The following is a 26,426-nucleotide window of genomic DNA, read 5'->3' as shown; positions in this document are numbered from 1 at the left end:
CTGAAAGAGATCAAGATTCCAAGCGCCATCATCTGTAACCATATCACTCAGAAGGCAATCCAAATCAAGACTGGAATAATCAAGAATCAAGCTAATTAGAGGCCCCATATTTGGAACCCATAGGTCACACTATAATCTGGTATTTTTTCTATCCTCCACTGACCAAAGCAAATTCTCTCGAATAAATGGACAAGCCTTTGTGAAGGCTCTCCATAAGAAAAAAAAACATCTACCACGTGATAATGTTTTAGCAGCCCATTTGCAACCCTATAATTGGCCTGAAAGACCTGGACCCAAAGAACCTTAAAGCCATACACAAGATTAAAACCCAACTTCATAATGAAGAAAGTATTGTGTTCCTGCAACTTTCAAAAACCAAGACCACCATGTTCCCAAGGTTGACATGCAATATCCCAACTAACCAAAGCCAATTTTTCCCACTATTAGAAGATCCCAAAAAAAAACTGTCTGATCATACGTTCAATTTCATCATATAGCTCTTTAGGAATCATCATTGATTGCATGAAATAACTAGGGATGGTTAGCAAGACCAACTATGCCAAAGTGGACCTTCCAACTAACGATAGTTGTCTAACATCCCAACTCTGTAATTTACTATGAATCTTATCCACTACAAACAACAAAGTACTATTGGTTACTCTATCATAAAAAAAGTGGCACCCCAAATAGCTCCCAAGTTTATGTACTCTATGAAAACCAAGAATATTGCAAAGGCTTCTCCCTAAAGCATCACTCACTCCTTCTGAATAGCATATATTAGTCTTGTGGGCATTAATCTTATGACCAAAATAATCACAAAAATTGTTCAAAACTCTTTTCAAAACTCTGGCTTGATTCTCTCTTGCTTGGCCAAAAAGAATCAGACCATCTGCAAAGAAAAGATGAGAAAGGAGTGGACCTGAATGAGACAGACGAATAGGAACCCATCACTTGGAGTTGATAGCCGAATGAATATTGTTCCTGAGCCATTCCATACACATGACAAAAAGATAGGGAGATAGTGGACACCCTTGACGAACACTCTTTGCTGACCGAAATTTCTATGTTGGAGTTCCATTACATAGAATCTGCTTAGTGGAATTTGTGATGGCAAACATAATGAAATTATGGAGAAAATTCAGAATACCTACAGCCTAGAGAGATGCATCAATAAACTCTATCATAAGCCTTTTCAAGGTCAATCATGAAAGGCAACCAATTCCTATTCTTCTATTTAATTTTCAGGGAGTGAATCACTTCTTGCGCAATAATAATATAATCCATAGTGCTTATTCTTGCAATAAACTCATTCTGCTATTGCCCAATAATTCTTCGAAAGACCACTTTAAACCGATTAGCAATGACCTTCATAACAAACTTGTAAAGAACCAAACAGAAACTAATAGGTTGAAACTATGAAAATGTAACAGCTCGTTTTTCATTGGTGTCGAAAATAATTGTTTCAGGACCACAATTTCGACGAGTGAGTACGTAAATATGAGGTATTTAGATCTCATTTTCATAAATTGAGCTCATAAATATTTTTATTAAATATTTACAGAGTTGTTATATAGGTGTATTAAATTTTGGTCCGAAAATTTTAATGTTTGGATAGTTAGTTAAGGAAAAAGGACTAAATCATAAAAAATGTAAAAATTAGTGGTTATTGAATTTTAATGATTAAATGGATTAATTAATATGAGTAGAAGGACTTATAAGTCAATAATACCTTAATGTACATATAATGGACTGATGCATTTTGATTAATTTTTTATGTTAATTATATGTTATTAATATTTATAATAATAAAAAGTAAAAAGAACGATAACAAAACATTTTCATCTTTCTTTTTCAACTTAAGAAACCCAAAAATTCATGGATGAAAATTCAAAAGCTTCAGCCATCTTCTTTACTTTGCATGATCAATAATCTCATCGACCGGGTGACATACGAGGAAAAGGAAAAAATTATGAATTTGTCCCTGATAGTCAAATTACTTTGACAGGTAAGTTCATACTACTTTCTCCGGTTACAATTTGTTATTAAATGTTAATTATTTATATATATAAACTATTCAAACGAAAATCAGACTATATGGTAATAAATTGAATTCTAAAATAATTCCGATGGACTGAGAAAAAGTCTCATACACGAGATTTCTGAATGGTTTCTATTTTGGACCGAGCTCCAACATTTGTGGACTCGTATATACTTGTGACACAGATTTAGCTTGGACTAGTAATCTGTTGTCATTTTAAAGGTTTAGCTTGGACTTGTAACCTTACATATATTTATAGCCCTGGCCAAGCTATTTTTCTATGTTGTAAATGGTTTAGCCTAGATAGGTAACCTGACACATCAATTTCTGTATACAATTAGCTCAAATGAGCATTATATGTTTCCCGTACTCATGTATTGAGTTATTTTACAAAGTTTCATAAAAAAAGTAAAGGATATACAATGTGAAATTGTATCGTTTATGTGGACAAAATATGAACTCTGAATATTCGTATATTCGTTATTTATTGACCCAGAAATGTTGAACTATGTCATGACATGAATAAATATGATAAGGATATATGATGTAATTTTTAAGGATGAAAGTGATGCAAAGTGATAAATTGGAAAATAGATTCATGATAAATTTTGAGTTAAACTTGGTATTTTACCATTTGATATTATATATGTAGTTTGGACTAAATCTCATATGGTTGATGTTTTGAATACTATGATAGGTGAATTTGTTTCATAATGATTCATGTAATTATTGAATGGTTAAGGTAAGCTATTTATTTATATTGTATAAGCTTACTAAGATTTTATATACTTACTTGGGTTACTACTTTTCTGTAGATTTTGGATTCTGGAATGTATTAATCGGATTAGCGAGAAGCTCACACCTACCGTCACTTGATTTGGTAGACTTTCAAAATTTGAAAATTGGTTACTTGTGGCATGTATATAAGATGTTTACTTTGCAAGTATTGATTATGTTTTGGTACCGTGGTTGTAGATGTACTTATTTGCAAACTTGATGTATGTAATGCCTAATTCATATGGTAATGTGTTGGTTTAAGTCAAGTTGAATGGCACTTTAGGTGTTTATGTGATAGTAAGTTTTGGTACGAATATTGCTATTTTTTTATGCTAGAATGAATGAGCTGAATGATTTGGATGATTGTTGTTTTATGATTGTAATGTGGTGCCATTGAGGGCGTTGGTTAGGGTTAGATTGAACATTTATTTAGCATGTTTTGGCATGTTTTAATGAGTTTTGAGTTTGTATAATTAGATGCAAATGGTATAACTTGAATTCTAAGAAAAGGTGTATGTCATTGCTTGAGTTTAATGATGTTTTAGGTACACACTGCTTGTGACATGGTTTGCCACACGGTTATGACCCCACAAGGTTGTGTACACGGTTGGTAACACAATCATTTGCTCTATTTAAAATTTGAAATTTTAGTTCTACATGACATCAATTAGTTACACAATCTAGAGACACGACCATGTGTCTCCTTTCACATGGTCTGAGCTCTGTCACACTATTGAGCCACACGGCCATGTCCTTGCACCACACAATCCCTACCTTGGCAAAGGCCTGGGCATATGACCGTGTGACCCCTGTTTTCATTATTTGCCTATATTTTATAAAAGTTTTATTTTAATCCAGAATCATTCCTGGTTTGTTTTAAATGTTCCGCAAGTTTGATTTAGGTCCTGATATGATTGAATACCATATAAATGATTTTAATTTATTATGAATTGATATTTTTGGCTTTTTTTGAGTGGTTGATAACCCCTATTTTGAATTTTACCTGTTATTTTGTAAATGTTTCAGATTGGTCCCGATTTAGTTCTAAACTTGTTCAAATGTTTTCATAAGCCCAACTAAGACTCAGTTTTTATCGTAATGCACGTCTAACATTGAATTAATTTGTATTTATTGATTATTGAATAATAATGAATAAATTGTTTGTGAATGTTTCAGTTTTCTTTTGTAGCATCCTATAGCTCGAGTTCGGCCAGTAGACCAGGTAAAGGGTGTTATAGAAAAGCTCTCAGGATTTTGAAACTTAGGAATAAGGGAAATTAAGGGGTTGTTTAGTTCTAGATCAATATACTCCCCTGCAAATATCTTCTTAACCTAAGCACAAACATAGACCTCAACTCGATCCCATGACTCTGAAAGAAAAGAGCATGAAACCCGTCGCTACTAGGAGCTACATAACAGTCTTTATTTCCACATCAAAGATTGGTTTATTAAAAAACTGGAGCTCTCCATGCTCTTCATCCTCAAGTTACAGATACAAACTAGAACAAGACCCCTCATCGGACCCAAATCCTCACCATACAAATTTTAAAAGAAACTAATTGCCTCATGTCACAATTCTTCCTGATAAAAAATCCACTCCCCCACTTCATTTTTCAATATCGTGATCCGATTCTACTTTCTCCTTTGGAGTGCACTTATGAAAAAAAATTAAAATTACGGTCTCCCTAAGAAAGCCAATCACATCTCACCTTTTTTTCCCACAAAAGTTCCTCATGATAAAGAAACATTTTCCAACTTTTCTCATACCTCCAGTTCCAACTGAAGTAAATAGTTCGAGTGAGAATAATCTAAACCTTTCTGAATATTAGTGAGCTTCTAAATCAACATTCTTTTAAGAGCTTCGATATGACCATACACCTTTTTATTTCAATCCTTGAGTTGGCTCGTAAAATGAGAAAGCGCAGTGAACATATAACCATTAAAACTCTACTTTTCCTTGACAAAGTCAGAAAAATCTAGATGCTCAACCCATCCAGCCAGAAAATGAAAAGGTTGACCTTTAGAAGAGTGAAGTAATGGCCTAAAAGACAACAAAAGAGGCCTATGATCAGATTTGAGCCTTGGAAGGTGAGTCATCAAAGAATTTTGAAAGAAAGTAATCCATGCATCATTTTTTATAGATCTGTCAAGATGCTCAAAGACTCCACCTCTATGCCATATAAAGAGAGAACCTCTAAACCCCAAATAATTTAATTATGTCGAACCCATAAAATCCCCAAAAGAGGATCATCTTTTCCCATTAACTTGCCTGCCTTTCTTTTCACTAGAATATAAAAGAGCGTCAAAATCCCCTATTGTCAACCAAGGAGAATCGTTACTTAAAATAATCACCTTTAAAGCATCCCAAAGCCACCTCCGTTTGTTACTATCAGGACTACCATAAACAAAGACGACAAAAAAAGGCAACTGGAAAAAGATGTCAAAAATCCAAATCAAACCAAATACCTCAAGAAAAACCAATTGCCTCTAACCGATGGGAGCATTGAAATCTAAGACTAGAGATAATTGAGTTCACTTTACCACCTCTAACTCTCATCTCTAAAAGACTTACAATGGTAGGTTTGTATTCTTGGTTGTACTAACGAAAGATCCGTGAAAACTTGCTACTGGTATAGCCTTGGAAACTCTAAGAAAATATTGATAAACTCATAAAATCAAAAAAAGAATATAAGCGAACCTTAATAACTCAAACTAGCAACTTCCTTCACGACACTTCCCATCACAACTTGTCATCACATGCTGATCCTCATTCTTGATTTGGGAGTTGATAAGTTTGGCCATGGAATTCAAGGTGTCTGACAGAGGAAAACCCTCACAATACTAGAATTTTTAAACTGACCCCTACGATCCTGAATGATTTTTCTGATTACTCTATTACTTCAAACAACAACACATTTTCCCCCTGAACCTCTCCCTTTAGAGGCCGGATGCCCTTTACCAAGTTCAACCGAATCACTAATTCCCAAGGGCTTAATTTATTGGGAACATCACTCTTCTTAAAAGATACAAACTCTCCTTAAAAGATACAACTGAATGTCTCCTAGGATAAAGAACACCCTTATCAAGTTTCACCATCGACTCCACCGGGCCTTCAAAAGTAGGATTAAAATAGGAACTAATGCTTGACGAAGCCATTATATCCTTACCAACCAACAAAGTGCTGGAAGCATTTAATCCAAAAAGATCTGAATTCGAAACTAATTCCACATCATCCACGAGTGCCTTCATAAAATTTTTCAAAAGGTTTGGTGCCACCAACACCCTACCAGGAAATAGTCGACCAAGCTCTATTGACTCGAGGATAATAGTTTTTTTAAAAGCTCCAGACTCTAAATCAAGCCATTCCATTGAAAACCCATGCTGATTACCACTTCTCCCCAAACTAGGCCTATTACCCTTGATAGCTTTGGTCCCACATAAAGCCCAAAATCCAGCTGCAATATTCTGGCCTAGTTTACTTCAACTTTGGGAGCCCGGCACTGATGGCCCAAAACCCTGAATTTTAATCCCAAGGCTATTTTCCTGACCCTTTCTCTTTAAGAACTCCCTTCTTTGAAACTTCACTCCTAATAAGTCAACAATCGTCATGCCATTTTCGGTCCCCTCCTCCCTTAATGGAAACAAAGCGTTAAACTTAGAACCCATACCCTTAAAAACCCTTTTTTGTGTAATTACTTTGGTGAGCTCTCATATTACACTAGGATTTCTTCTCGAAAAGCATCTACGGCCCAAATGATTTCATTGGCTCGACTATCTTCTCTTTCTTTAGTAAAGCCACTGATGTTGTATCCTTTCTTACACCACAACCCGTAACTGATCCGAAGATAGTGCACAAGTCTTGTATGTGGCCAAACTGGCCACAAGAAAAGTAAATTGTCGGTAATAACTCAAACTCGACCCTTTGCACCATGCCATTAACTAAGTTCTGGGAGACAAACGGCTTTTCCAGGTCAATATACACTGCCATCCTAGCAAACTTTCCCCTCGAGCCATTGTCCGTCTGGAAATCGAGCTTAGCTACATTGCCAAATAGTCCACCAATTTCCTTCAAAATTCGTCGTTGTAAAAAAAATCCTGACAATCTAGGTAATCAAACCCAAACAATATCATTACTTGGGAAGGGATATAGGGGATTAAAGTTTGGAGTCCACGACTAAACCCTGAGAAACTATAAAGAACGATCCACGGCCCCTGAGTAAGCACCTTCTCGTAGTCCTCTCTATACTGAAATTTGACCAAAAAAATAAAACATCCATGAGACAGAACTGCTGCGAGCATTTCAAAAGGCTATAGATCCTATTGTGCAAAAAATTGTACGACAGATTCTGACCCAATAGTTTTACCACCATGGCGGTCTCCATATCTCTTACTAGAATTTGCTAGATCCTTTCAGAGAAGTTTATCCCAGGTACCCCATTAATAGTAGTCTTCATGATATCTCCTTCTATAACCTTAAAATACTATTCGCAACTAGTTTTAGATAAATCTCTTCTCAACACTTAATCCCTCCAAGACACCACTAGTGCCAGGGATAAATCTATAGCCATAGCGCTACTCGTATCTGTGTCTAAACCCTTGAGTAGAACTTTTTTGGTCTTATGATCACACTATTTGAGGTGTTGTCACCGCCACCCTCAACCATTCGAAAAATTACTACTTAGAAATTATTGTTATTATTATTATTTCCCTTCCCCAACAAACCATAGCCGCCACTGATTCCACTATCGGTGGCTTTCCCTAAATATCAAACCCACTAAAATTACCCTTTATTTTAATCAATCCAACACCATAACCTACCACCATGCTCATTGATTCTCTCCATCACTAGAATACAGCTACCATCCAACACCATCTCCACTCTCCATCATCTTATCCTCATTGACAAAAAAGACCACCAAACTCATACCTCCACTTCACCATTTGAGCCTCACTGAACCTACACCGCCACCACTAAAAGCTATTGCCAAATATCTAAAGAATCATCACCATCCTCCCTCTCATTTCCCATTGAACCCTAAACTATTCACTTTTTGGTTTCACCTCAATTAGACTCACAAGCCTATTTACAACATCATTGTTACCTGTTTAAACCGAGACAACACTCATCATTATATGATTACCACCATCACTCAACCTCCTAAACAACAACATTATCTTAAACCCTACAACAATTAGAACAAAACAAAATCAAAAGCAATAAACTCAAATATAGAAGCAAACCAAACAAAAAAGAAATAAAGGAATACTCTTTGTTTCAAGGCCAAGCTAGAACTTGTGCTCCAAATAATAGAATTGGAGAACTATATAGTGGATGGTGTAGATTCGGAGGGACTTTTTTCTAGCTCTGGATGCAAGACATGCAATTTTTAACTATTTTGTGGAAATTTAAATCATTGGATTGAAGTCAGGGAGAAAAAGAGGGGATTGGCAGTGGCAATTTTATGTCGGCGGAATCGATTGAAGCTAAATTTTGCTAGGGAAGGGAAACAAGAAGAAAAATTAGAAGGCTAAATTTTGCTGGAGAAGGGAAACATGAAAAAGAGGAAGAAGAACAAGAAGAAGAAGAATAAGAACAAGAACAAAAAGAAGAACAAGAACAAGAGGAAGGGAAAAAAGGGGGGAAAAAGAATTTTTTTCAACATGTGACATATTTAACATGCCATGTCAGACTCTCATTAACTCAGTAGTGATAGTAAACAGTGGAATGACATTTTTGTAATAACCTAAAAACGTTAGTGACATTATTGTAAGTTTTAACAAGTTGGTGCAAAAAATGAAGAATTAAATAAAGTTGAGTGGCATCTAGTGTAGTTTACCCAATATATTTTAAAAAATTAATTATAATCCCATAATAAAAGCAAAAAAAGTGTAACAGCCCATTTTTGGTCAAATCGGATAGTGGTTTCGGGACAATAAATCCAAAGTAAAAATTTTATTTTATTATTATTTTAATTTTTATAACATGGTATGATGATTGTGTGAAAATTTCGTTAAGAAATTTTATCATTTAAATGGTCAATTTGAGAAAAAGGACTAAATTGCGTAATGTGTAAAAGTGGAGTTCTATTAGCTAAAAGTATCTAATAGCTATAGAACTTATGTTGTAATTAGACCATTAATTAGCATGATTGGACATATATTAAGGTATTTTAAATGGTTTTATATAAGGTTAATATAGTAATTTAATAAAGGTTAATTAATTAAAACAAAAGACAATTTTTTTCATTCATCTTTCTCACAACCGAAATTAAGAAAGAAAGGAAGCCATTGATAATCTTTGAAGGTTTGACTAATGCATGCTTCAATCGAAAGTGATTTTTGACCCAATTTTTAGTGATTTCTATATTTTTGAGTTCGTTGTAGCTCAATCTATCTAGCCCGTACCTTTGATTTCAAAACTGTTAAAAGTTGTGAGAGTTGCCATTGATGTATATATGTGTTCTTTGATGATTTATGATTAATTGTGAATATTTGATGATAGTTATGCAAGTTTGGTAAAGTGATTTTGAGTAAAAATGCAAAATAAGGATTAAATTGAAAAATGTTGAGACTTTGTCGTTAAAATATGAAATAAATGAAAATATGAGTCGTTAGGGGTATAATGGTAATTCGTCTAAGCATGGGTGTTTTGAAATTTGCATGAATTTGTGATTTTGTGTAATAAGGACCAAATTGTAAAAATGTGAAAGTTTAGGGGCTAATGTGTAAAATAGCTCAAATGTATATTTTGGATTGAATTGAATAAATAGATAATTAAATAAGTTAATTTTGATTATATTTAGATCAAGAGAAGCGGAATTTAGATCTAGATCGGGGAAAAATTAAAGTTATTGACTAATTGAATTATTTTGTGGTTTCCACATTTGAGGTAAGTTCGTATGTGATAAATTTCATTTTAAACATATATTAAATGCTTTGTTATTGTATATGTTGTGAATATGAGACTTCAGATAAGTCCGACATTGACTCGACGATAATTCGGCATTCGAAATCCCATTTGAACCTTAGGAATAGTTTAGGATACTAGTGACATGTCATTAGGGAATACATTGAGTTGGCTTCGGGCCATGATATTAGTAATTTAGGTGCAAGATATACTGATTTGGCTTCAGGCCATGAATATCAGCTGATTTGGCTTCGAGCCATGATATTAGGACTTCGGATAGAAGTTACCTTGATTTGGTTTCGGGCCATTGTATTGGTACCTATCGTGTGAGACCCTTGAGTATCTGACTTCTATTTCGAATGGTTTAATGGGTGAATGAAAGAGGTGGATGAGTATGATGTTGGTGTTGAATGATACAGATATGTACATGAAGTATATAAGTTTCAAATCGGAGAAACTTGTGAAGGTAGTGTATAATCTCACAATTGAGTATTTGAAAGGTTTGTTAGCTAATGTAAGCTACTTATTGGTGTAATCAAATTATTGAATTATATTTAGGTGATTGCATTAAGTTTATTTCATACGAGCTTAGTAACCTATAAAGCTTGCTTTGTGTATTTCTTTGTGTTTTATAGTTTTCAAAGCTAGCTCGGACTTGGGGATCATTGGAGATTGCATCACACTATCCATCTATCTTTTGGTACCTATAAACTTTGGTATTTTTTGTATATGGCATGTATGGGAACTTGGTCTTTTTGGTATTGGTATTGTTATGAATTTGGCCATTTGTGTTGGCTTACAAAATGTTGTGTTTATAATGTTGTATATAGCTATGTAAGTTAACCTATTTGACTTGGTTGGTGATGTATGTCTATAGGTGTGCTAATGCCATTTTTTGATGTGGTTATATTTCTTGTAGAAGGGTTGATTGTGGATTATTAGTTGGAGTAGCTATTGGTTGAATTTGAGATTTGGTATGTTCGTGGTTCTAGGCAAATGAATGGTTGAAATACTTGAAAGTATTTATCAAATAATGCATATTTTTTAATGGTCATTTTGTTGATTTGGGAAGATAAGGTTTGGTATGAATTTGGATGGCATAATATGGTCTTTATGTTTTGTATTGATTGGTTTTTGAAATGGTATAAGTTATGCTTGATTTGGAATTGAAATATATGCCTATTAATGCTATGTTGTGTGCCATATGAGTTGTGTAGGTGTGCCTAAGTTTGGGTGGCAAAATCGCTTGGTAAATAGCCTATTTTTGTCCACATAGGTGTGTGTCTCAGCTGTGTGTGACACATGGTTAAGTGCACAGTTGTGTGCTCCCTGGTGTTGAATTTGAAATCAAGTCAGTATGCTCTACACGGCCTCACACACGGGCATATGACTTGGCCGTGTGGCATAAGTCAGTATACCTTACAGGTTTGGCACAGCCTAGCACACAATTTGGCACACGGGCGTGTATGGCCATTTTTAGGGCACATGGGCTAGCCATATAGGCGTGTGTGTTGGCTGTGTAACCCAAGTCAGTAAGCTCACTTGTTTGGACACGGGGTAGGAAACGGGCTGGGACACAGCCATGTGCTTCCATTTCGAATGTCCACACGGCCTGTGACACGGGCGTGTTTGGTGGCCATGTGAAACACACGGCCTGACCACACGGGTGTGTGTCCCTTGTTTATTGAAAAATTTTCAATGTTCATCAAATTTTAGTCCCAAACCACTTCCAATGTATGTTTAGGACCTCGTAGGCTCGTAGTAGGGACAAATTGATTAAGATTGAATGATGAATGCTTGAATTGACAAAATGTTTTCTAAATGGATGTTTATTTATTTTAAAAGTCCAGTAACACTCCGTAAACCTATTTGGGCGTTGAATACGAGTGAGGGGAGTTACAAAAGGAGCTCGAGTCTCTCTCACCTCTTCAAAAATTCAAAAGTAATGCCTTAAAATGCAAAGAAATTAAGGCCATTGGACTCATAGATGAGATTTTAGTTACAATATCTTAAATCATATAATTTTTTAAATAATTTTGTAATAGTAATAATAATTTTTTTTATGAATTGATTAGAATATTTTAAAATTTTATGAAAATTTATTTTTCAAAAAAAATTGCATAATTAAAATTTAAACTTTTTTAGAAAAAAGCTTTGATTATTAATTATGAATTTTTAATTTTTTAATTTTTTTATAATTTTAGATTTTTTAGAATTATTGTTAAATAAATATCTAAAAGTAAAAACTAAATATTTCATTTATAGGTCAAAGACCAAATTAGTAATTCGCCTATTGAACCAAGCTATACTTTGCAAATTATTTTGATATAACAAATATTATGTTTTGAATAAAAATCATTTTAAACAAATCTTGAAAAGAAATATTGTTGAACTCATACTTAGAAAATATTTTAAGGTCAAGTTAGTTAAACAAACTTTCAAACATTTTTCAAATATGTTAAAAACTGCTCTAGGCCAAAAAGTATTGATCCAGTATTGATACTTTTTTCAAATATCGATAGTTTTTGTTAAGTATTGATAGATTCAAAATTTTATCTATACATTTTTTAGTTTTGAATCAAAAATTGCATTCTGTTTTCCAAAGTATTTATCAAGTATCGATATGGTATCGATACCTTTTGCTGGGTATTGATAAATTTCTTCAAGTACCGATAGTGGTATACTTTTATCGATACATTTTTCAGCATTGATATGAAATTGACATTCTGACTTCCAAAGGATTTATCAAGGATCGATTCGATATCGATACCTTATATTTGGTATCGACAAAATTACCCTGGTATCGGTATTGATGGCTCTAACAATCACTAAATTAGACATTAAATGCTTACTGTATTGATACTCTTAGAAACAATATTTATACTTGTTGTTGCAAGTGACATTAACGCATTGGTATTTTCATACCTAACGGCTCTATTCAAAATTCCAACAACCACAATGATTGAAAATCAATTATAGGGTATAAATACCAGTCCCCAATGGGTCTACAACAATAAAGAGAATGTCCAAGCAAAAAATTTCAATCAATCGACCTTTGTGCTTAAAGTTTTCATTTTTTTCTTGTACACACTTGTGAGCTAACACTGTTGTTTATTCAGTTCAAGTGTTTTATTATTTCATTTGTGCTAAATTGGAAAACAATCCATTCTGTAAGGATTAATTCTTTTTTTTTATTTGTATTACTCTTTGAGAGGGTTTTATTGTAAGGTTTGGGTAGAAACCTTAAGGGAGTTGTAAGGTTAAAAATTTTCTTGAAAGGTTATTCAAATGAGTGAACTTGGGAAAATCCTTAGTAGTGGAAAGCTAAGGTACTAGAGTAGGTAATTGGGCCAAACCACTCTAAATCTTTGTGTTCATTTGTTCTATCTATTCTTTCAAGCTTCCATAAAATTTTAAAAGTCTATTTACCCCGTTTTGGTGATTTTAGTTTGACTATTCGAGCTAACAAGTGGTGTTAGAGCTAGTTTCTAAAGACGTTCTACCAACCAAAAGAAGATCTTCGAGGTAGCTCAAATTTCGTCAAATCAATATACACAAAATGGCATCCACTTTTGGGTGAGCTTTCTATTGTTAATCTCAATCTATCTCTAAACCTCCATACTTCAATGGAGGCAATTACTCTTATTGGAAGACAAGGATGATGTTTTTCATTCAATCAAATTATCTTGTGGCTTGGGGCATCATCATGGATGGTCCTTCCACCCTTCAAACAAACAAAAAAAAGAGAGCTTTTGGTGTCAAAAAGTAAGGAGCGGAATGAAAATGATAGAAGGAGCATTCAACTTAATGCCAGGGCCATGCACACTTTATCTTGTGCACTTGATCCAGAAGAATATAGTAGGGTATCATAATGTTCCAATGCTAAGGAAACATGGGATAAGTTAGAAGTCCCTAATGAGGGTACTAGTCAAGTTAAGAAGTTTAAAGTGAGAATTCTCACACTCAATTATGAAACATTCAATATGAAGCCCGAGGAAGACATCAAGACTATGTCTGATCAGTTTACAATTATTATTAATGGGTTTAAGTAATATGGGAAGACTTATCCATTCCACAAGGGAAAACTTGTTAAGAGTACATGGCCCCTAAATGACTTAGTGCTATTTAAGATAAGGAAGCTCTTTCAAAATGGATACCTAAAGGGACTAAGATTTTAGAAACTATTGCTTATGGACCCAAAAGAAATTGGGTACTAGAATTTAAAGTTTAATTTTATGTTTGTAAGGGAAGGAGCATTGATTCAAGGTGGACAATTCAAGCACAAATTCATGGTACCTTAATAGTGGATGCTCAAGGCATATGACCGGTGACAAGGGACAGTTTATCAACCTAAAGCCAAAAAGTGGAGGAGAAGTTTCATTTGTTGACAACTCCAAAGAACTTATTAAAGGAATTGGCTCAATTTGTAAAAACTCTTCAATTTTTATTGAACATGTTTTGTATGTCAACGGTCTTAAGCATAATCTCTTAAGTATTAGTCAATTGTACGATAAAGGTCTCAATGTCATTTTTGAATCAAATGGTTGTAAAATTATTGACATTGCGTCTAATAATATTATGCTTGTAGGTCATAGGATAGGAAACATATACATAGTGCATTGATGGTCATAAAACTAATTAAAAATTTGACTAAGGCAAATGCACCTATCGAACAGTAGTATAGTTATGGTGAGACCGAAAATATCGTATCCACGAGGACTAAAAGTACTAGTAATTACTATCTTTTTATTATCTAGCCTCACAATTAAAAGAATTTTTAATCTAAAATTAATTATCTAATTAGCTAAGATTGCAACAGAGATTAAAGTTGGAAAAATACTTTTGGAAAACCGATGGAGAAGACAATACCCAAGGAAGAATTCACCTAGACTTCACTTATTACCTCTGAATTAGATGATTTATTCACTTGAATTAATCCGTAGAATTCCCTGATTTATGTTAATATCTCTCTCGGGACTAAAAACAACTGACTCTAGGTTGATTAATTGAAATCTCTTTCTAATTAAAACCCCTATTGTCGCATTAACTCGATCTATGGATTCCTTTATTAGATTTGACTCTAATCCGGCAGATTTATGTCGTCCTATCTCTAGGATTGCATGCAACTCCGCTTAATTATGAATGATCTACTCTTAAACAGGGACTTTTGATCCACTGAATAAGCACATCAAAAACTTGAATTAATATCCTAGAATGTTAAAGCAAGGGTTAATTTAGGAAATTTAGTTCATAACAATAGAGGGAAACATCTCAAAATTGGGAAGACAACAAAACATAAAGAAACCCAAAAACTTCGGTAGAAATTGAATGGAGATCTTCAGTCTTGAAGGAGATCCTGCTTCCGGGATGATTCCGATGGTTGACCTTGAGTATTTTCTGCATTCTACTCTCTTTGTCTCCCCTTAATCCTCTTCTAGGGTTTTATATAGACTTTGGAATGCCCAAAATAGCCCAAAATTAGCCTTTTCCGAGTAGAATTAGACTTGGGCTCGACAGGGACACGGCCGTGTGCTACGCCCGTGTGAAGGGGTTCAAGCTGTGTGCTATTCTGAGTTGGTTCTTAGTCTACATGGCCATGACACACAGGCATGTGGTTTACCCATGTGGAGATGCCTAGGCTGTGTGAAACACTGAATTAGGCCCATTTTGTCTGTTTTTGGCCCGTTTCTTGCTCTTTTTGCCTTCTTTTGTTCTCCTGAGTATAAAACATGAAATTAAAGGATTAGGAGCATCAAATTCACCAAATCCTATGATAAATCATCCAAAAATATGCCAAGCATAAAATAAAAAATATGTATATATTATGGTTTATCATGCATATAAATAACTTACATAGTTCAAATTTTTATCTCATAGCCAAGAATGAAAACACTACTTGGTTATGGCATAGGAAATTAAGACATGCTAACATGAGCATATTGCATAAATTATTTAAAAATGACTTAGTGAGAGGTTTACCAAAAATTGATTTTGATTTAGATAAAGTTTGTAATGCATGTAATAAATGCAAACATAAAAGAGTCTCTTTTAAACCTATTAATGATGTATCTACTAATAGAGTCTTACAACTTATTCACATAAATCTTTTTAGACCTATTAGAACAACTAACTTGGGTGGGAAACAATATGCATTTGTGCTTGTTGATAACTATTCATTTACTTGAGTTCTTTTCTTAAATACTAAAAAAGAAGCTTTAGAGAAATTCATCACATTTTCAAAAATTAATCAAAATGAAAAAGGTTACTTAATCACTAATGTTAGAAGTAACCATGGAACCGAATTTCAAAATTTTAGTTTTGAAAATTTATGCAACTCAAATGGTATTAGCCGTAATTTGTTTGCACATAGAACCCCTTAAGAAAATGGAGTTGTTGAGAGGAAAAATCAAGCTTTAGAAGAAATGGCTAGAACCATGATTTGTGAAAATAATTTGCCAAAGTATTGTGGATGGAAATCACAAACATTGCTTGCTATATTGTAAATAAAGTAATGATTAGGCCTATTTTAAAGAAAAATTCATATAAACTTTTCAAAAATAAGAGGCCTAACATTTTCTATTTTCATCCTTTTGGATGTAAGTATTTTGTTTTAAATAATGGAAAAGATAATCTTGGCAAATTTAATGAAAAAAATGATGAATGAATTTTTCTTGGTTATTGTTTAAATTCTAAAGCTTATCGAGTCTTTAACAAAATAACTTTAATAGTAGAAAAGTCTATACATGTTTTTTATGACTCTAAACCTCCTCATAGAAAGTTGTGTTGATGATGACGATGCAGAAATTTTTAATAATAATAGGAAAATAGATCAACCATCAAGTGAGAAGGCACAAGAACAAACTCAAGATGCTCTAAAGGAGCTTACTCTATAGGAAAGGGAAGTCATTCATCCAGAATATCTAAAAAATGCTTTCAAAAATTTTTATTATTTTATTTTTCTTTAGGATGAAATCATGAAAAATATTTACTATCAGAGTTAATTTAGGCTTCGTTTGTTTGCCAGTAAAATATTTTTCGAAAAATAATTTCTAAAAAATGATTTACTTTTCTGGTGTTTGGATGAATCTGTCAAAAATATTTTCTGATTTTGACAAATTTTCTGAAAATATTTCATAAAAACTGTTTTAAATTAAACAAATATATTTAAGAATTTATTATCTTTTTGTTGTTTAATTGAGTTTATTATATATATATTAATAAATTTATATTTTAAATTGTTTTTATATATATTGCAATGATTTATTTAAAAATAAATAAATCAAATTAAATATATAATAATTCTCAATTATTAAGCTAGAATATTAACCAAAGTCAAATAAATTATTTCTAATTGTGTTATAAAAAAAAAAACAAGGGTTGAATAATTATATATTAGCTTCCAAACCACAATTAATACTAGAAATTAATAATATTATCCAAATTATACTAGAAACAAGGATCGCATGCACACACACAAAGAAGTTCCTCTGCTGAGCCAACCTCCTGTTGAGCTTTGAACAGCTCAGAGCCACGAATGGCAGCTCTCCATGAACGGGAAACAAGCTCCAACTTAGGATATAGGTAGAAGGGAGCTCTTGCTAGGCATCTAAGGGCAACAGCATCTGGAAGACCTTCAATTAATCCAGACATACTAACCAAGGTTTCATCGAATCCAATAATTCTTCACTGACAAATTTTTACTATGTCAACCTCAGCAGTGGAATATGCAATCTGAAAGAGCAAATTTATAACTTGTATGTAAGAACCAAATCAATAGTTTTGGACTTCAGAAGTAATGCATTAATCAATGTCCAGTTAGATCATAATTTAAATAGTCATTATATTTGTGTTCAGTAGCATTTGCAGCACAATTAGCATCGATTATTTCTTTTAAGGGGGATTAGCATCAATGACATCATCGAAAATCCTGCTGTTAATCAATGTTATACCAAACAAAAAAGAAGTAGCAATCATATGTAAGATGAAGATGAAACAAAACCATACAACAATATACGTAAGATGAAGGTGAAACAAAACCATACATCAAATCTAAAAATTTTCCTATAAACAAGAAAAAGTGCTCCATAAGACACTGAAATTATATTGAAATCACTATGAAAGAAATTAACCACCAAAGCATCAGTAACTCTTCACATATTTTGTAGTAAAAATAGACTTTCTTTTTCTTTTTCATAATCAACAAGGCCTGTTCCATATTTCTATCATATTGAATCAACCACCAAGCAAACATACCAACTACTAAAACTCAGTAAGTCAAACAATGAGGAATAACCTGTGGATTCATCAAGTCGATAAGGCATTGATTCGAAATAGATTGATGTGCTAGATACTCGTCTTTTAGGAGTCATAAATCCATGTGACAAATGTCCTCCATGAGGTAAGTCCAGACCCTATACCAGTTATATTAAGAAATCATTGATTTGAGAACCATCTAGCAGAAAAACACTAATTTACGGTAGCTAAAACAGGCAGAAGAATATTACCATTATTCGATCATGTGGATTAAGAATAGCTGTATAAACCTCAAAGTTTGCCGGAGAACCAGGCAACGATTGAACATTAATGCCCCACTTCTTTTCATCCAAATGAAATGCTGCCAAAGCCCTCTTCTGGCAAAGTATTTCAAGTTCATCAATGTACTCATTGCCACCATAGTACCTGTAATAAACAAAAAGATCATCGGCTGCAATCAATTAAATCAAAACCAAAAACAAAATTAAATCTCTTTTCATTTTGGTCAATTATACATAGTATATACCTTTTACCAAGTAGTCCTTCGGAATACTTGTTTTTGAGGCATGACCCGACTGCCTCCATCGCAGCACGGGATGTAAAATTCTTAAAGGCTATAAGCTCAAGGCCATCAATTTGCCCCCTTAAAACACACAATAACAGAAGCCTCTCAGTTTACAAATTATAGAACCATAAATTTCCGTTATCAACATCCACAAGATAGTCAAGCAATTAACATTGCTTCTCACAGAAATGCAAAGTGTTAAGCAACTAGCAATTCTAATTTCAAAACACTGCAATTAGTAAAAAACCTAAACTGAAATTTCTTCATCCAAACTTGTATCAGGTAGTACTAAGCACAACAAAAAGGTTTTTCTCAAATCTTTAATCTATAATAACAACCACACAAACACTGAAAAAAAAAGGAAGGCAGCTTCAAATCCGAATCAAATTCACAGTAAACTAAAACAACAAAAAGAATCAAAGAATAATAAAAACAGATTAAGTGAGCCTTTCGAAGTGAAACAAATCTAAACAAGTTAAAAAGAACAAAAAAAAGAAGAAGAAGAAGATTAAAACGAGTTAAGATTATCACCTTGGCTGTCTCGGAGTGATTCAAATCAAAATTCTAGGGTTCAATTTTCAGTGAAATGGAAAAGATGGATGTAGATGGGGAGGGTGACTCCAAGTATATATGCCGACTGGTGGTGCAGTAACCATTGTGTTGAGAGTTCTTGGCTTCTTTTGCCTGAAGATAACGGCAAGACATTTTCTCAAATTAAAGGCCTCATTTCCCGTGTTAAGGTAATTCATTTTACGTTAGGAAATTCTTTTCAGCCGAACAAACGACTGAAAACCTTTTCCGAAAAATGATTTTATGGCAAACAAATAGAGTCTTAATTTTTACAAATTTATAATATGTTATATAAGAATATGATGAGTTTATAAGAAAATGATGAAATTATAAGAAAAAAAAAAAAGAACTTCTCTTCGTTTTTTCTTGTTGTGGCGTAAGATTGATGTAAGGATGAAAATATTTATCCATCTTTTCTAAATATTATCTAATAAATAAAATATTTAACCTTAATGGTTTAAATTCAATGGCTAATATTAAATCTCAATTTCCCACCAAATCTAATGGTTAAAAACTATGCCAACACTTATTCATAATTCATGATTATCCATTCTCATCTTTTTGTCCCAATTCAGTTTTTAGTAATTATTCACTTTTGATAAAATTGTACTTCTAGTCCTTCCACTTTTGGTAACTATTCACTTCTGGTAAAATCTCTGCAATTCATTTTTTAGTAATTATTCACTTTATAGGAAAAGTGAATAGCTTGCCACTTTACTAAAAAATGAACCATCTACATGTAAATGTAAAATGGCAAGCTCCACATTGAATGTAGATGGTTCATCTAGAGGAAACCACGATAAAAGATAGTTACTCTACTGAAGTAACATTCTGATGAAATACAAATTCTAAGTACTTAATAGCGAAATTTACTTTTCCAAGTAAGAAGTCAAAAAATTCAGTGACCAAGTTACATATAAACCCTGATAAATGCAGATTTTGATTAAATGCACAGTGATAAAATGGTGAACCTAGGTCAGATTACAGGTACAACTAACAACAATGTTCCAACCTCCATACAATCAGCCACAAACAAAATGCCGGGTAATATAATAAGAATGAAACACCCTTTCAATGAAACATATCAGGAAAGCAGACAATATTAGCATCCCCTTACAGGTTTCCGGTTTTGCGTTATGCTGATCCAAATTCGGTAAACCATTTTTCATGCTTCTCAATATCGGCTTGTGAAACACTTCTCTGGACCTTTGCCAAGGCTTCTTCAAAGTCGCACATAGCAACAGGATCCTTTGAAATCTCATCTTTGGACATGTTCTTAATCTCGTCACGTGTCTTACCAGCTATTTTCCGCCTCATGCCATTTAAGGAAGCATCGCGACAAACATTTGTGAGATCATCCCCACTATACCCTTCAGTACGACGAGCCACTTCATCAATATCCACATCAGCAGCCACCTGCCACATTACCACAAGTACAATAAATGGCAGACAAACTCAATTTCATATCAGGCATAGTATGCTAGCCATTGACCAATGTTTTCTCAGGACCATTTGCAAGGAAACAAGAGCAAGTTTCAGAAGATTTTTTTGGATCGGTAACTATTGATCCAAGCACTAAATCTTTCAGTAAAACACACACACAAAACTGCATTGGTACAGGGTCCATGGCTAAATAAATTATAATACACCCATGTCTGACACAAATCTGTCCATCTGATGAGATCAAAACTTGATAGCCAAGTCGTTTCTTCTTTATGGTGACAAAGGTGGCTGTTGAGAGAGATATGATCTACCTATCATAAAATTCTATAAACATTTCAAATCATCTATAGTTTTCAAATGATTCATGTGTATACTTCTATTTGGCTTCCAAAAGAAATATACTAAGCTGCATCATCGCCATTATGCTACCAGGGCTAAAAATTTTCATTTTACTGACTCATCACATAAATAATAAATTAAAGTTCAAGAAAAACAAAGCATCAATGAAACAAATCAAATGTGGCATGGAAAAACAAACAAACAAACAAAGAAGATAACCATATTATAAAGCCTTAAGAATCATAAGACTAATCATAGATTAGTGAGAATATTTACCTCAACTGTTTTTAGATTGATCCGAATGAGCTCCTTACGACTCTCAAAATTGGGCAGAGGAATATATATTCGCTTTTCCAGTCGCCTCCTACATTCCATGAAGAACAATTAGAAACAACAAATGTAAACTAGTAACTTAATCATAAGATCCGTCAAATGTATGGAGTAGGTGCAAATAAAAGAAACAGGACCAACCTGAGTGCCTCATCTATGTCCCATGGGAAGTTAGTTGCAGCCAAAACCATCACTATCTTGCGGCTGCCATCTTCATTTGTACCAATATTATTTACACCATCTACCTGAACAAGCAGTTCAGATTTTACCCTTCTAGATGACTCATGCTCCCCAGAAGCCCTAAACCATAAAAAAAAATGCAATCAAAGTCAAGAGCAAAAGCCTTGCAACAAAGGGAGGGAGGGAGGGAGGGAGGGAGAGAGAGATGCACAAATGAAGAAGAAGAAGAAAACAAGAGCATGTCTATCCATGTAAATTTCCAAGTAAAACATTAAAATACTGGCACATACAGTCTCCCATCAAGCTAGACTATATGCACAAAAATTTACATTCAGAACACCAAGAACAAAAGAAAGCCAACTGCCAAGGTAGATCCCGGATAACAGCCAAAGCACAGAAACAAGCAGCAAACTTACCCACGGGCATTGCAAAGAGAGTCAATCTCATCAATAAAAATTGTACTAGGAGCATAAGCTCTTGCAAGATCAAACAAGCACCGGACCATACGCTCACTCTCACCACGCCACTTTGAGGCTAATGTAGCAGAAGAAACATTGAAAAATGTTGTCCCACATTCAGTGGCAACTGCTTTAGCTAGAAGAGTTTTGCCAGTACCAGGAGGTCCAAACATAAGAACGCCTTTCCATGGTCTCCTAATACCCTAAAGACAAACAAGAAAATAACTCAACCTGTCTATCAGTATATGCCAGAATAGACACATTTAGAAGTGGGAGAAAAAATATATGCAGAAAAGTTAATTCTGTAATTTTCTAGAAATTTCAAAACAAAAATTACTCCATCTTAATGATTTTGGTCAATTTCTATAGAAAGTCCTTGTACTATGTGTCTTTCTTTCTGGATTTAGTCTCTTTTTCGAAATAAACACTTTCAATCCTGAGGCCAAATTTTTTTCCGATTAATTCTGTCAAATAATTAGATATGGCTTATTTCTATTAAACATGCAATGTCATGACAGTTGGATAATTTTTTGCACATTTAGAAAAAGACAAAAATTGAGAAAAAGGTAATATTTGTCCAAATTTTGCCAAGGTATAGCATGTTTAAAAATAAAGTCACATTAAATTATCTGACAATACTAAAAGAAAAAAAGTTGGCCTCAAGACTAACAATGCACATTTCGAAAACTATATGGACTAGAAATTATGAAATCATAATAGAGGGCCTAGATATGGCAAAAATGTATGGTACAAGAACCTTCTATACAAATTGACCAATGATTTTCCGTAGTCATTAAATTGTATAGAGAAAACTAAACTTAAATTAACATCATTATATCCCTTTATTTAATGCAAACTCAAGGCAATGAAATCAGAAGAAATAACATAAAAATCATATTATATGAAAGAAATGAGAATCAATCTGGCTCTATTATATGTCCTCTACTAAATAATACTTAATGATAATTCAGCTGCAACAGAGCAAGTACTTGAAAATATTCAGGCATCCATAAAGGAAGAACAACAGCCTCCTCTAAAAGTCTTTTTGCTTCAGTCAGACCAGCAACATCATCCCACCGTACTCCAGGCGTGGTTTCTAAAACATCCCTTTCTAGCATTGCCGCCAAATCTGGATCAGGTCCCTCATACTGGGACCTCTTAGATTTTCCATCTTCAGCATCACCATTCTGAGAAATTGCAAAAGCAATTTGATTGCCAAAAAATTAAGAACATCAAATTAAAGTAGTTTGACTTTGAAATAGCAAAATTGTTCTTGTCCCTATTACTACTATCTGGAGTTGTATTAAAGCAGCTTCATATATTAACAGCAAATTTGGCACATGCATTACATTTTGAACCTAAACATGTTAAGCTTTATACTGAAATCTCAACTTCAAAGACAGCAATAAGTTAAAGTTAACTGGCGAAGCATATTGTCAACCAGAACTTACTGCCGAATCTCCTTTTGTAGATTTCCCTGAGCCAGTACCCTTCTTTCCAGTGGTAGATGCTCTGGCCCCTGTGTTAGTTCTACTTGAACCACCTGCCTTTGCACCTCGTCCAGTTGTACCTGTTCTGGTATTGCCACGACCCCAAGCCCCATCTTGTGGAGATTTCCTCGTGCCCACTTGACCAGCCCTAGCAGGTCTTCTACTTGAAGTGTCCCGACTTGGAGGACTCCACACATCAGGATCATCCACTGGGGCACCTGATGAAGTTGGATACTCATCTAGTGGTTGGAATACGAAAGATGACTTAGCATGAATCGGTGGCGAAGAAGGACGCCGCCCATTAGGAGCTTCCTTAAATGACCTTCTCTCAGCATCCAATTGCTTCACAACTTCTGTCTCCTCTGATAGTGCTTTCTTTACATTCATCCATTTTGCACGAATTAGCGGGTCATCAAGACTGGTTAGATGCCTAAATGCATAACAAAAGATCAACAAATTTTGCAAATTAGCTCAAACAATAGTTAAAAATAATGCATATTTGACCAAAAAATCTGAAACAATTAAGCACATTGTGACCCAATAAAATAAGATATCAAGCAAACTCAGCTGATAAAGCTAACATTTTTCTTTTGCGTTTTTCCCCACGCACTTCAAAATTATTTTAAGAAAATAACTATTAATGTAACTAACTTAATTGTGAATCAAAACTGCATAATAAATCGAAAATTTACGCCGAAAAAAAAGGAAAAGAAAAAGAATGAGTGGCTGAAATTCCAGAAAATAAGAGAAAAATGAAAAGAGGAAGGAAATTACTTGTTGATCTGAGCAATGGCGCCATCAAAGAATATAATGGAAGTGTCGTAGAGGCCTTCGAGAGCGTATTCTCGAGCCAATTTCAAGTGCTCTTGCAGTCCAGCTAGCGAATTTCCAACCATTTCGAATTCACCATGAAAATCCAAAAACAGCAAACCTCACAAATTCTAGGGTTCTAAATTTGAAGAAGAAAAATCTTTTTTTTTTCCGGCTTTGAGTGGTCGAATGGATATGGTGGTGTATTCACGGCGACGTTTGAACTTTAAACCGTGGGGAGGAAGGGGGAGACTGAGGTAGGAAGGAGTGAAATTACGTTTGAACCCTTAATGTACGAAATTACATTTGAGCCTTTTGATATTTTGAGGGCGTTTTAGGCCGTTGGTTATGGTGGACCCAATAACGGAACTTACATTCAAGGTGGGGCACAAAAGCAAAAGGCTTATTAATTGCTTTAATTTTTAGGAAGACAACATAAGGGATGACTGCCAGTCGTGTAGTTATAATGTTCGAATTTATATATCTACGGGTATTTGTTTTTATTAAATTATATAATAAAAATTTGAAGGTTAAAATATGTTTTAAATTTTATATATTTAATATATTTAGAAATTAATTTTTTAATTTTTAGATTTTAAAATTTAGAATTAAAATTTTATATTAATTTTTTTTATGTTACATTTTAAATTTTAAAAAATTCCCTTGATATTCACCTAACAATATTGAAAGTATTAATTAGAATTTTTCTTTTTTAAGAATACTCATTCGAAATTATCATGGTAAAATATTTTTTTTATTGGTATAGTATTTTTAAGAAAAATTCATGTTAACATGTTGATTGTATTAACTATTTAAATTAACTAATAAGATTCTAAAAGTAGATAGACCAAATTATGCTAAAAGTTAAAAGTATATATATTAAATCTCAAGTTTCAACATAGTTTAAGGGCCAAAATTGAAATTTAACTATTAACTTATAATATCAACCAAAAAAAATGAGAAACCACAATTAGTAAACTTCTCAGGGTATCCATATTATGTATAACTACGTAATGTTTTAATTAAAAAGTTGGGTTTCGAGATAATTACTAAATATAATTATTGTTCTTTTTATCTCGATAATATTTTTTATTATTCAACAATGTTGGTAACAACCTCTGCATTTTATATCAAGATATGTCTATTTATAACATAAATACTAAAAGACCTAAAACAAATTACTCAATTTAAACTTATCTTTGGCATTATTGTTTGAACCACATAAGTGAGGAACACATCTTCAAGCTCCATAAAAAAGAAGAAGAAGATTTTTTTGATATACTTGTTTTTGAACAATTTGAAGTATGTGTATCTTACTTATTAGGTAAAATGATTAAAGCTTCTTTTACTGAAAAAATTGAGTGAACTAGTGATTTATTGGGTTTAATACATAGTAATTTATGTTGGCTAATGAATACACAGGCCGAAGGTGGTTTTTAATATTTTATTACTTTTACTGATGACTCCAGTAGATATGAGTATATTTTTCTCGTGCGCCATAAATTTGAAGCCCTTGAAAAGTTCAAAATGAAGTAAAAATCAACTAGACAAAAATATCAAGGCATTTCATTCGGATCGAGGTGGATAATATTTAAGCTTAGAGTTTAATGACCTTCTGAAGGAATGTGAGATTGTCTCACAATTTACTCCTCTTGGTACTTCACAATGGAATGGAGTTTTTAAGAGAAGAAATCGAACATTGTTAGACACAGTTCGATCAATGATGAATCATGTTGATCTTTTTATTTTCTTTTGGGGACATGCACTTGAGACAATTGTTTTCACATTAAATCTTGTTCTATCTAAATCAATTTAAAAGACACCACATAAGATGTGGACTAGGAAGCTTACTAGTATGTCTTTCATGAAGATTCAGGGTTATGAAACTTATGTTAAACGTCAAACGTCTACTAAGCTTGAACTCAAATATGAAAAATGCAATTTTGTAGGATATCCTAAAGAAAGTTCTTGTTGCTCAGACAAGTGTCTTTCTTGAAAGGGAACTTGTATTCAGAAAAGGAAGTGGGAGAAAGATTGAACTTGAAGAAATTTGAGAACCATAAATACCATTGAACCAAAGATAGAACAACAAGTTCCACAAGTTGTTGTGGAAACACAACTGCCCTATGCACTTGAAAGATATAGATTTCTCGTTACAATACAAGGCAATGTTCTACTTATAGATCAAAATGAGCCTAACACTTATTAAGAATTGATAGCAAGCACACAATTTAAGAAATAGCACGAGACCATGAGGTTTGAGATG

General features: G+C 33.5%; 2 protein-coding genes across 3 annotated transcripts; both read right to left on the bottom strand.

The window, feature by feature from the left end:
• Positions 1–17,054: 17,054 nt before the first annotated feature.
• On the bottom strand, positions 17,055–19,523 carry LOC107952394 (serine hydroxymethyltransferase 3, chloroplastic). The gene is made up of 5 exons (XM_016887653.2): positions 19,072–19,523; positions 18,502–18,618; positions 18,227–18,401; positions 18,016–18,133; positions 17,055–17,453 (listed from the first exon to the last, which is right to left on the bottom strand). The coding sequence occupies exons 2-5, from the start codon at positions 18,558–18,560 to the stop codon at positions 17,434–17,436; spliced, it is 372 nt and encodes a 123-aa protein (XP_016743142.2). The 5' UTR covers positions 18,561–18,618; positions 19,072–19,523; the 3' UTR covers positions 17,055–17,433.
• A 440-nt stretch (positions 19,524–19,963) lies between these two features.
• Positions 19,964–24,586, bottom strand: LOC107951855 (katanin p60 ATPase-containing subunit A1). Of its 2 annotated transcripts, none has more exons than XM_016887016.2 (7): positions 24,125–24,586; positions 23,312–23,780; positions 22,850–23,047; positions 21,819–22,063; positions 21,364–21,522; positions 21,169–21,256; positions 19,964–20,526 (listed from the first exon to the last, which is right to left on the bottom strand). In XM_016887016.2, the coding sequence occupies exons 1-7, from the start codon at positions 24,244–24,246 to the stop codon at positions 20,245–20,247; spliced, it is 1,563 nt and encodes a 520-aa protein (XP_016742505.1). In that variant the 5' UTR covers positions 24,247–24,586; the 3' UTR covers positions 19,964–20,244. The 2 variants fall into 2 exon arrangements, with proteins under 2 accessions (XP_016742505.1, XP_016742506.1); XM_016887017.2 differs by lacking the exon at positions 19,964–20,526 and adding an exon at positions 20,569–20,864.
• Positions 24,587–26,426: the final 1,840 nt, after the last annotated feature.

This window comes from Gossypium hirsutum, chromosome A02 (assembly GCF_007990345.1).
Source record: "Gossypium hirsutum isolate 1008001.06 chromosome A02, Gossypium_hirsutum_v2.1, whole genome shotgun sequence".
NCBI lineage: Eukaryota > Viridiplantae > Streptophyta > Magnoliopsida > Malvales > Malvaceae > Gossypium > Gossypium hirsutum.
Note: the sequence above shows the minus strand (reverse complement) of the source record. Positions and strands in the feature narration are given on the sequence as shown.

What these genes read in the sequence shown, in the direction of transcription:
- LOC107951855 (XM_016887016.2), bottom strand. Translation starts at nt 24,246, where the DNA reads ATGGTTGGAAATTCGCTAGCTGGACTGCAAGAGCACTTGAAATTGGCT. An exon ending in GGATGCCTGAATATTTTCAA is followed by an intron (nt 22,064 to 22,849) that starts GTACTTGCTCTG and finishes GTTTGTCTTTAG; the next exon opens with GGTATTAGGAGACCATGGAA. An exon ending in GACATAGATGAGGCACTCAG is followed by an intron (nt 21,257 to 21,363) that starts GTTGGTCCTGTT and finishes CATGGAATGTAG; the next exon opens with GAGGCGACTGGAAAAGCGAA.
- LOC107952394 (XM_016887653.2), bottom strand. Translation starts at nt 18,560, where the DNA reads ATGGAGGCAGTCGGGTCATGCCTCAAAAACAAGTATTCCGAAGGACTA. An exon ending in GAAGGACTACTTGGTAAAAG is followed by an intron (nt 18,402 to 18,501) that starts GTATATACTATG and finishes TGTTTATTACAG; the next exon opens with GTACTATGGTGGCAATGAGT. An exon ending in TCGACTTGATGAATCCACAG is followed by an intron (nt 17,454 to 18,015) that starts GTTATTCCTCAT and finishes TTGCTCTTTCAG; the next exon opens with ATTGCATATTCCACTGCTGA.